The sequence below is a fragment of the Echinops telfairi genome, unplaced genomic scaffold (genome assembly GCF_000313985.2).
Source record: "Echinops telfairi isolate 266 unplaced genomic scaffold, ASM31398v2 ScPeMD7_7424;HRSCAF=8462, whole genome shotgun sequence".
NCBI lineage: Eukaryota > Metazoa > Chordata > Mammalia > Afrosoricida > Tenrecidae > Echinops > Echinops telfairi.
Genome location: NW_022111324.1, coordinates 45,390,549 through 45,402,981, shown reverse-complemented (window position 1 = coordinate 45,402,981; position 12,433 = coordinate 45,390,549). Strand labels below are relative to the sequence as shown.

Genomic DNA, 12,433 nt, shown 5'->3' with positions numbered 1-12,433 from the left:
TTAGTGAGCAATACAACATAATAAACAATGGCTCTGGGAGCACGAATTAGCTCGAAAGGAATTGCTAAAATGACATATGAAAGAAGGTATAAGGCAGTGAGCATGAAGCGTGGGAAAACAAACCGATCAGGGCTGCACTACTGAACTGACAATGAGGGTTGAGTGTCCACTTGAAGTTTGTGACCTTCAAGTGAAACAAGCCCAATTCCTTGACAGGATTTCTTCAGCAACATTTACCTCCATAGTGCAAGGTGAGAGTAGAAGGTAGGACACCTCTACCTGGAAGGTTAGAAGGGCTCAATTAGGGTTCTACCCATTGAATGTCAAGGAGGGAAAAGTAAGCAGAAAAACAGACAGTACTTGCAAGAATGAAAGTTCAAAACTGAGAAATGTGAGAGTCACGATGAAGTTGAAAATATTTAAGTGGCAGGGAGGGAGTGAAAAGAAAGTGAGTTGTCATGGCAGGAAGAGCTGTTTAAGAAGGTGAAGTCTGCAACAGAAAATGAAAGTCTCACAGTGTCTGATGCCATCATGATTCTCTGTAGCGGGGATGAGGATCACTAATGCTAAACAGGTAAAGTATGGGGGCAAAACGCTGAGTGAGCCTTCTACATCAGCAGTGATAGTACGGACAATGATGACGTAAAAGCAGCTGTTCACTTGGCTTCCTGCTACAGCACTCAAGGAAGCACACCTGAACACACAACCTCCTTCATGTCTGCTCAGTGCTGGGGTTTTGGAGTAAACTATGTGAAGTAAATTAAAGTGCATTGAGAGGATTTAACTTCTCAAATTGGCAAAAGGAGTGAATAACTGGCTATTTAAGCATCTTCAGAACACATATAATTAATCACAGCTCTATAAAAGTTCCAAAGAAGAAGAATAATCCACTATCCACATCAAACAAACCTAAGAATTCCCTAATTGCAAGTGAAAGAAGATTATTCATTCTTGGATCAAACTATATCTACCACACTAACGAGCTACTATACTCTGACCTCTCTAATAATCTGGTATGAACTAAATTACTTATTATAAAAACGCACTGTCATACTGAGTCAATTCTGACTCGTATCAACCTATCCAGGGTTTCTGAGACTCAATCTTTACAGGAGCAGACAGCCTCATCATTTTCCTGCTGAGTGGCTGGCAGTTTTGAACTGCTAACCATTTGGTTAGCAGCACAATGCCTATCCCACAGAAACTATGGGGTACTGCTACCAAGATGTCAGGTATTGTTAAACATCTAGAAACTGATTTCCATCATTTGAACAACTTTTTTTTACACTGTCACAGATCAAAAAGAAATAGGATGTTTTAAGCATTAGCTTTCAACTTGGATTGAAAACAGAAGACATAAGGAAACGATAACATCCCACTTAGGGTTTCACTGTTTATGTTAATGAGACTCCTTTTTACTTTAGTAATTACAATCCTACCTTATTTATCCAGTACATGACAGCATCCTCAATATCATAGGGCAGGTCCGTTGCTTGAAAAAAGGCTGAATACTGTTGGGCACACGCAATTACCTTCTCGACACTGACCATTTCCACAGTGTACGCCATCATCAGGGTGTCTACCACGGCCAGATGTGCACTCTGAAAACACAAAACAAGCAGGAGAGCATGGTTTAAAAGTGCACTTAGAACTGCGCTTTTCATCTTCTTAAGTTAACATTACTTTAACAAGCAAGAGAACTAAGACTTCAGAAGACGCGAATGCGATGCATAAACGGCGCATGCGAAAGAGAAACCGTGTGAGCCAAAGCAACCTGCCATCCTGGCACTTCCCTCACATCTCCTGCTCAAGCACGCTCCTTTTCCTACTCTTGTTTTGGTCATGGCAACCCAATTTACAAACTTCAGGATCATCCTTGACTAGCCTTTTTCTTCCTTCTTCACATTCATATGCCATGGTTTTGAAAAATACTAAACGTTATAGTAAAACTTTATGGATCCTACCTAAAATCTCTCTCAAATTTTCCCTCTTCCTCATTCTGACTGCCTCACCAGTCCAGTTTAGATCATCAACATTTCTATAGAACTGGCAGTAAGTTAACCAGTCCCCTCCCCCGCCACCATCACCATCACCACCACCCCCCACCCCTGCAAAAAAAAAAATCCTTTAATTTTCCTGCCTTTAACTGTTTCCTCTTCCTGTTCATCCAGGATTTTCTGTTGGCTTCCCCCTCCCCCCTAAACAAACAAGGTTATATGGCGGTTTGGGGGTGAAAGATGGCTTCTACTCCCATAGAGTTACAGTCTTAGAAACTCACAGGGGCAGTTCTACCCTGTCGTACAGAGCATACCATGAGTCAACAGCCAGTGATATTTTCATTTGTTTGTTTATGGTGGTTTAAAAAAAATCCTAAACATTGCACACAAGTCCGTAAAAAGGGCCTCTCCCTAGCACCATTACCCCAATGGTAACTAGTTTGGTAAAGATTAAAAGAAAAAAAAAAGTAACCTACCCTCAGTAGGCAGGCATTTGTTTCCCAGTCTTGCTAAGGAGCCCTGGTGGCACAGTGTGGTAAGCACTGGGCAGTGAACTGAGAGGTTGGCGGTTGGCTATTTCAAACAATACAACACTGACTTCCTCCTTCTAGGGCTAACACACAGTTATGGGACTATTGGGTCCAAGGACAAACCCATTGTTTGGTTTTCTCGAAAAGGGTGGTATCCAAGTTTATCTCCCACCAAGAATGTCTTCAGCATTCCTGCTTCCCCCAATTCTGTTCATTTTTCCCCTCTGAAATTAAAAAAACAAACAAAAAACCCCATCCGCTTCTGTTTGGCTCTGCATTTCTCAGATTACTAATGAGGCTACGGACCTTTTCATAGAGTTCACACTCATTTACATTTCTGGTTTGGAAAACTAGGCAAAGGTATGGCTAGAAAACCTGGCAACTGACTTCTGAAACATCGTCAATAAAAACCCTATTGATCTCAGTACCATCCTAGTGTACACAGGGTTCCAAGGGTCTGGGCTGAAAGCAACCATCATTCTACACTGACAACCTACCATTGCCTTCCCCCCACTCTACTAAAATAGCCATTCAAGACTGTTTAACCCACTGCCATCATGTCATGCCAACTCATCGTGAGCCCACAGGGCAGGGCAAAACTGCCCCTGTGAGTTTCTGAAACTGTTTATGGAAGTAGAAAGCCCTGTCTTTCTCCCTCGGAGTGGTGGTTTTGGACCGCTGACCTTGTACATCACAGCTCAATGTATAACTACTTAGCCACCAGGTCTCATCCCTAAATCTGGTCTAAACCTTACTCTAAGAAGTCTTTCCAATTAGAGCAACTCCTTCCTCCTGGGTTCCTACAGATACTGTCAGGCCCTTGATAACATTCTGACTTAGTATCTAAAGTAGGGCATGAGAATTCGTATTTTTGAAAAGCATCCCCACTCAAAATTCTTATGAGGAGCCAGTACAGAAAACCACTGACTTATATGACTATTTACAGTGACCTATGCACAACTCTGCTTATTTAGGGAGGCAGTAAAACCCCTGAGGCAAAGACATTATCCAAAGTTATTTTCGTATTCCTGCATCTAACGTGGTGCCTAGAAACTAGCAGGGATTGAAGAGAGAGGCAGAAGGAACAAATCCAATCCACTGACCACTATAAAGATTAGAGGCTTCACACTGCAGGCTGGGGACAGAGATTTGACCATATTGGGAAGTGATGGGCCCAGCCTCTATAAATTTAGCAGTATTTGGAAGAAGGCAGATTCTCTGCCTAGGGCAGAATGTTTTACAGTTACAATCATAAAACCAAGGCTGACTCCTATTAATTAGGTCTAAGTTACATGCCAGATACTTTAAAAAAGTACTTGATTCCCATATTAGTTCTTCCTGAAATAAGGCTGAGAATATTCAATAAAAGTCCTCACAACTTTCTGAAGGAAGTGTCAGTAACATTTTATATGTGAGGAAGGGAAGGAGGTCAGGCAATGGAGAAGCTTGTCCACCCCTCTGTTCTGCCCAGTGTTTCATGCAGTGGGCAGTATTAATTCATTCAGTGGCAAAGGCAAGAATTTATCAAGATACTGTACCACACGAGAAAAATAAGCCTCAGAGATTACGATTACGTGCGAGTCTCAGAGCTTTTTCTTGAACAGCTACTGCCCAAACACCCCAGTTCTTCCTCCAGCCTCAGCAGCATAGCCTCCACTACCGCTATCCAGTTACTCCAGTCACTGGTCTGCCGACGACCTCTCCAGTGCACATAGCCCTCGGGAGGGCAGACGCTGCCTTCATCTTTGCTCCCGGGACAGCGTCTGACACATGAAGACTCCTGGCAAATGCTCATCTAAACCGCATTTGAAAGCATACTGCTTTTGGACAAAAATGTGGAAAACATCTCAAGTACCCTTTAATCAAGTTCCTTTCTTTTGGCAACTTGTTCTACAGATATAATTTGGAAAGGGGTGGGGAAGAGAATGGCAAAGTACGGTGTACAACAACAAAGAAAACAGTATTAACAGTATTAACCCATATGGAGTTAAGTTATGGCATATTCAACTATTTCATATGGGAAAATGTGTACAATGCATCAGTGAAAAAACACATCATGCTACAGTAATGCTATCCACCGTAGGTCCCCACATTTATTTGGCCTACCACCTCAATTTCAGGGAAAAGCGACTTAGTGTCCCTCTGGCCGTTGTTGAAAATGCTTGTACTCTAGCCCACACTCCAAGATAAAGTGGAGGGATCTGCTTTTGCAGCCCCTGGATCATTCCAGGGCCCCCAGAGGGCAGAACTGCCCACTGGGGGAAACACTGTTCACACACATGAAAACAAGGGAAAAGAAACTACTTTTTGTACAAAATATAAGACACACTTATAAAATCTACAGTTTCCTTCAAAAATGGGGATAGTAAACCCTAATTACTAATACATTTTCAGAACCAATTCACTAAACTGAGTAAGAAAAAAAACCCTAAAGTAATTTCACTGCTGTTATTATAGTTATCTCCATGTAATAAATGCCCACTTTTATTTCAGCCCCTGGTCCCAATTCGTGGATGTATTTCTTTATTAAGCAGTTACAGCTCAACCATTTGTCATGTGGAAAAATCTCGAATCCTGGTGATTAATCACAATGGGACCCAGTTGTAACTTATATGCAACATTACTTATTTTGGTAACAGTTCATATGGAAACTGTCATATCATTGACTTGATTACAGTGAACCCTCGCCACTTCGCGCTTCGACTTCCGCGGCTTCACTCTATCGCGGTTTTTGCGTAACAGCGCATGCTCTGTCATTACTGCCACTGATTGGCTCATACTGTACACGCTTGATGCCATAAATAATATAATAAATAATAAATGATAATTGTAACGTCCAAAATGTTTTACTGTATTTTCCCTTTTTCGTTTAATAAGTTGGGTAATACGAGTGTAATGGTGACTAAAGGGTGTTTTTTCATGTCCTCTATGCTCTAACTACGAAAGTATTTGATTTACAAATAAGGAATCCTACTTCGCGGAATTTCATTTACCACGGTAGGGTCTAGAACCGATTAACCGCGATAAGCGAGGGTTCACTGTATATTTCAAATAAGGAATGGAAGTGGTTTTCAAAGAAAGTTAGCTTTTTTTTAAAGTACATTTTTTGATTCCAATAATTCAGTGACATAAAATGAGCCCAGAAAGAAAAGAAATTGAAGACAATAATAAGACTTAATTCATGGAGTTTCTATTCTACTTCCTATTAGAATAGAATAAAAATATCGTATTACTAAGGTGGCTAAATAACCAAACTAATTCAGCATTTGTGTAAAATGACTTGCCAACTTTAAACTGTTGAATTTTTTTGTGAACATGTAGCTTTTAAAGAGATCTGTAAACTATGCATGATGGAAAGTCTTGTATTTTGCTAAGAAATGGCTGTTGGCTTTCCTCACTACATCTGTGGAATCATGGATGTAAATTTACTTGCTTAGCAAAAAAAATGCCCACTTATAATTTAAAGCAAACAAACTCATTGTCATCAAGTCTCATAGTGACCGACGGGACAGGGTAGAGCTGCACCTGTGGGTTTCTGAGGCAGTTTGTAAATGTAAAATTATGTATTAACAGTATACATAATAGATCTGTAAGAGACAGACATTAAAAAATAAATTAAAGGCTAAAATCTTCAAACAGGCCATTATGGTTCCAAATAAAACCATTTATCTCTAATTTCATACCTAAAGATCATCACCATAATCATCACTAATATCATCAATGTAGTACCTTCAGCATTTTACATGTATTGACCTCATTTAAAAGGAGCCCTGGTGTGGGAAACAGAACCTGGAAGAGAGCGTATGCAGACAAACTCTCAACGTTCATACGCTAAGTAGTCTGGGAGGCCAAGGCTCTCGTGGAGGGAACCTTCATGTTCGTGGGTTGGAGATGGGTCCCACTCACATTCTCTTAAGTAAAAGTTATTCTCCTCAATGTCCCTCTATAGTAGTGTCATATCTAAGGTGATGTTTGCAAACACGTGGTCACTGACTATACACTTGAACGTCAACTGCTTGAAGGTTATCTGTTCCACCCTGAGTAGGACTCACTCCCTTCTGCTAAGGTTAATTATTGGATGTTCCCCTAGAGGGCAGAGCTCAAGGACACCTAAGGTCAAGCCAACTCAGAGGACCAAGGTTAGGCTGCTATCTTGTCTCTACAGTCTGCCCACCTTGTTACATATTTGCCTTCCTGTCACATGTATGCCTCCAGTGCCTCCCCCCCTTCCTACTGCGTGTACCCCTAGCTAGTCCCCTCTTGTTACGCGTCTACTGCACAACCCCTTCCTATTACCTTTGTGGTTATCTTTAATTAGGGGGGTTTGCACTCCCCTAGAGTGGAAATATATTCTCTCTCTCTGTGCAGACCTGGCTCCTGAAGTGATGGCAGTTCCTGAGGTGAGCACTTGCATGCTATATCTTGTCTGATGGCTCTTTAATTGTACCCCAATTACACAACCGCCCCTGTGGACCCATTCGATTGTGGGGGCTAGTACCTTACACCCTGGTGGCACAATGGTTAAGTACTAGGTTGGTGGTTTGAACCCACCAGCAACTTCATGGGAGAAGACCTGTCCACCTCTTAGAGATTACAGCCTAGCAATCCCAATGGGGATGGGGCCACCTCCTTCTACTCTGTCATATAATGTCGCTTTGAATTGAAATAGTCTCAATACAACACAATATAAACCACAGTCTCGTTTCCCACAGGCCTGAAACATCATTGCTATTATTATAACTGTTTTACAAAAGAGAAAACTGAGCAAGCCTGACTAGGTGGTGAGTGGGGATTCAGAAGCCTGGCTCCAGAGCCCGCAGCATCTAATAGCAGCCTGCAGACATAACCCTATGCTCTACTGGGGTCCTCAGTATTGCAGTGGGAGGAAGCAACTGCAGAAATAAGTCAACAGTTGCAAACTGAGGCCACCAGGTGGCAGAGCAGAAAGTGATGTGTAAGTAAGAGCAGTATAAAGGCAGGTTGGATGTCAGAGGAGAAAAGGGACTGGGAGAGTGCAGAGTTCAGAAACAAGAGTTAAGCATCATCCAGAGATTAATGTTATACAAATAACTGGGTTGCCAAGATTATATTGGGGAGGGGGCCTTCAAAACAATTCGGGGAAAAATAGAGTTGAATGATAAATTTCCATAAACTTCTTGAAGCTCCCTTGTGTTTTTGTTATTTCCAACCAACGTACAAGCAAAAATAAGTTATATTCATGTATATGAAATGAAAGTTAAAGCTATTAAAGAAAAATGAGCTTTAAAAATGTAGGGCAAATATGATTAAATATTAAGTGTGTAATTCTAGCCCCAATCTAACAACAATTACAACTTTTGACATACCTTCCTTCCTGCTCACTGTCATGAAAAGATCACTAAAGATACAGGTGCGAGAGCAAAGTATGATGAAGAAATTAGATGGTGCCCGGCTATTAAGAATAGTGTCTAGGGTCTTAAAGGCTTGTCTTAAAACAACGAAGTGAGGCATTAACTAAGTACACATGGAAGAAGCACACCATACTGTGAGATCCAAGGATTTGAAATAATATAATCCAAATCTAAAGGAGGGAATAGTCTCAGTACTTAAACTGTGAACACCGGGTTTGCATAAGTCTGTGGATGACAATGGAAACCCAAAATCCATTTACGGGGTGCGTACACAGCTTAAATATCCAGGAAATCCCCTCTGATCATAGTTGAGAGATGTCAATGGCCCTTTATCATACAGAGTATTGCAAAGTACATTAGGGCACAAATAATTAAGTCAACATGTATCAATTGTTATCCCTTTTGAACCATTTTAAAGCTATTTCAGTTTTTTTTAAAGTGAAGGGGAAATACATGTGGATTAAGCCCCTGACCATGGACGAGGAGATGAATAGCTTTGCTACCATGCAGAATACATTGGAAAGTGGATTGTTGGGAGATGCAATTAGGTTAAAATTTAGCATCCTATCATTTGATCTCCTTTACGATCCTTTCTAATTTGTTCTAGTTTTTTATTTATATTTTCCTTCCTATTGAGGTTTTTATCTGTTTAATTTTGTTATTGTTATTAGTTTTTATTTCTTTACTGTATATGAAATCCAGGATAGGTAAATATATAGAGACAAAAACTGTATTAATGGTTCCTTAGGGGTATGACAGGGGAAGTCGGGGGAAATAGGGAGCCAATAACGATGAGTGCAAAAATGAAGAAACTGTTCTACAACTGATTGTGGTGATGATTGTATTCCCCTTCTTGATATGACTGAATTACCGAATTGTATAATTTGTGAATTATATGCCAATGAAACTGTTAAATTCAAAATAAATATGAAATGTGAAAAGTTGTATATTAAAAAAATGTAGTTAGACATTTATTAGCCTCATAACTCAATACAGGCATTCCATTAGTCCCTGGCTTCACTATTCCAGGATCAGATCTGAATATGGAACTAAAATAAAATTCCTAAAATAAAATCTGGTCTCAGCCTCATTGTGGCAAATGGCCCAAATATCTACTTTTCCAAGGAATCCCAGAAGGATTTAGGGTAGGACAAAAGCAGCCTATCAACCATGACCATAAAGTATGCTAAAACGGGATATGCTGCCTGTACATATCAGACTCTAGCTTTCCATAAACTAATTCCAACTCAGAAAATCCTACTTTATACATCATTTAACTATATCCATATGCTTAATCTTAAGTTTCACCTATCTTTAATTTATATGGAAATAAAGTAAAATAGTACAGATAGACCTGCTGAGGTAGTATACCTCATTTTAAAAATGTTGAAACCGAGACTCAGGTTGGATAATCTATATTTGATCACAGAATTAGAGAGCTATGACACAAAATCACTGATCTATCTGGCTCCAAAGCCCAGGCACGCCCATGTGTCTCCCCTCCCCTGGCCTCCACCATTTATCACAGTACATTTTGTTGTAGCTGCTGTTATATAATATCATTTTATCAAAGCAGCATATGCTGAATTACAGAAACTGAATCAGCAACTCTAAATTTCTGGTCTGGACAATTCAGAGGACAAACTCAAAACCACAGCTCCAAGGACATTGATATACAAAAAAATCTTGATTTTAAATTAAGTTCTTGTTTTAAACTAAGATTGTTTCACCATTAGAATGTGGAGATAAAAATCTCACTACTGTCATCTTAATGCTGCTTACTGTGCCCTCAAGCACTGCCCTCCTGTCTTAGTCTGGGTACTTTAGAGAAACAAATTCACAGAAACTCATATGTATAAGAGAGTTTTATATAAAGGGTAAGTGCACATCAAGAAAACATCCCAACCCAGTGCTGCCCAATTCCCCAAGTCTAACATTAGCCCATATGCCCGACACCAATCCACAAAGTCCTCCTCTGTCTCACAAAACAGACACAATGATGCCAACTGCAGGGGGAAAGCTAAATCAGTGAGTGTGTAACTCGGCGCTGGCAGGGGTCTCCACACGGCTGCTCCAGCACCCAGGACTGCATCAGGGTAGGTCCATGTGGCTTCTCCTTGGGGATGTCTTGCAGGAAGTGAGCCTTGCCAACTGAAGCAGGGAACTGGCTAAGGCAGCTGCACCCTGGTTCGTCCATCACAAAGCAAGAGACTCGAGAACTTGAAAGACGAGGCTCACCGAGCCATTCATCCCTCCACCCTTCACTTAACCCCACGTGTTTATTGGCCAGGTTGGCACAATAAACTACCTCACCTCCCAAATGCAGCTCCAAGCACAAGATGGCAGGTACCACAAAGCAAGCAGATTGTGAGTGAAAAACTAAAGCACCACCTGAACTCAAGTACTGCTATCTAACTAGCTTTTAGCCTACGTACATATTCATCTAATAACACTTACGTGGCAAGCGCCGGATACACCATCATATGCTATCCCATTATTATAATAGGGGTTCTTCAGCATGAGCATATTCTATATAAATTTATATAAGACAAATTTCCGTAAATCAAATCAAGGTGACTTTTATCTTTCAACCAGAGGTGCAAGTATTTGACAAAGATATACTGTCGGTTCTATTCTGTTTTGCAAATGCTAAATTTGTTTTAAAGCCACTGATGCACTAGATAACAATCTGAACAGAAAGTGAATTTCAGTTTGCTTATGGGCAGTTTCAGCAGCCAGACACACAACTCAACATCGACCACCTGGGAGGCACCTTTTCTCCTTCCCACCCAATACCAAATAATCCTCCTTCATCAACGCTTACAGGGAGCAGCCATTCTGATGGTTACTACCACAAGCAAACTTCAGGTCTTTCTGTTAAGTAAGGTGCCGCACTGCTTGTATTTTTATTATTTCTTAACCATTTAACATGCAAAACTGGACAACTATCTTTACTAGGTTTCTATAAGAGTCCTGAGATGGTACAGTGGACACAGTGTGTCCACTAACTGCTAAGACTGGAGGTTTAAGTAAGGTGACCAGACGTCGCTTTTGGCAGGACAGTCCTGATTTAAAACGTCCCACGGCATTTTAAAAAAGTCCCAATTTTTGGAAAGAATGCACGACAAGCTAGGGAACGGTCTATTTGGTCCATATAGAACAAATTTTTAATCAAGAACACCCCACCCCCCACCCCCCGGTCAATGGTGTCCCAATTTACCAATGTTAAAATCTGGTCACCTTAGGTTTAAAGTCCACCACAAACAATCAACTGCCGTTGAGTTGATTCTAACTCACAGTTACCGTAAAAGACAGGGTAGAATTGCCCCTGTGAGTTTCTGAGACTGTAATTCTTATGGGAGTAGAAAACCCTGTTTTTCCTCCTGAGGAGCAGCTGGTGGTTTTGAACTGCTGATCTTGCACATCACAGTCCAATGTGTAACCACTATGCCATCAGGGTTCCTTATGTCCACCTAAATGTACGGCAAACAGAAGACATGTTGATCTACTTCTGAAAAGTGAAGTCACTGAAAACACTGTGAAGCCCAGTCCATTTGATGGCAACTGATTGTTTAAATCTTGCCACATCTGAGATTTTTGAGTATTGTGTCCTTACCCTGTTATTCCTTTAAGTCTATGTTTTTTGCATGGATTTGCCAGGGTGGTGATTTTTTAGGAATGTCGAAGTTCTATCATAGAACTGACTAATACTCCATTCACTGCCACTGAGTGAATTCCAATTCACAGTGAGCCTATGTGTTTCCAAGGTTTCCAAGACTCAATTTTGACAGAAGCAGATAGCCTGGTCTGTCTCCTTTGTAGCATCTGGATGGTTTGAACTTGTGGGTCACAGTCCAAGGCGAGCCCGACAGGACCACTGGCCTCCATATAAAACTGACTGATTATTGCTGTTAGGTGCCCTCAAGTTAGTTCTGACTCATAGAGACCCTGTGGACCACAGAACCAAACACTGCCTGGTCCAGAGTTATCCTCACATTTATTCTTATGTTTGAACCCACGGTGGCAATCCATCTTGTTGAGCTCCTTCCTCTTTTTCAATTCCCTTCTACTTTGCTGACCAAGCCACCTTTTTCCAGGGCCTGGTCTCTCCTACTAACATGTCTGAAGTATGTGAGACAAGGTCTCACCATCCTTGCCACCAAGGATTATTCTGGCTGTACTTCTTCCAAGATGGGTGTCTGTTCTTCTGGTGGTCCACAGTCCTTTGAATATTTGACATCAACCGTAATCCAAACACATCAGTTCCTCAGGCTTTCCTTATTCACTGCCAACTTTCCCAACAGAAAAAGGCCATAGCTTGGATCAGCACACCTTAGTCTTCAAAGTAACATCCTTCCTCTTCACTACTTTAAGCGGCAGAATGAAGAATCTCAAACCTTTATTATGAAAACACAAACTGGATGGAAATAATCTTCTGGCAAAATAAGAATGCTATTCGCGCTAAAGTAACGCGAGGCAGTGAGTTTCTCCTCGTGGCACCATGGCTATTAGCCCC

General features: G+C 41.0%; 1 protein-coding gene across 2 annotated transcripts in view; it reads right to left on the bottom strand.

Moving 5' to 3' along the window:
- Positions 1 to 12,433, bottom strand: part of CAMSAP2 (calmodulin regulated spectrin associated protein family member 2) — a 124,930-nt gene that overhangs the window by 40,456 nt on the left and 72,041 nt on the right. For both annotated transcript variants that reach the window (XM_013003986.2, XM_004699788.2), the window contains exon 3: positions 1,440 to 1,601. In XM_013003986.2, the coding sequence (XP_012859440.1) occupies positions 1,440 to 1,601 (162 nt within the window). The remainder of the gene's footprint in view (positions 1 to 1,439; positions 1,602 to 12,433) is intronic.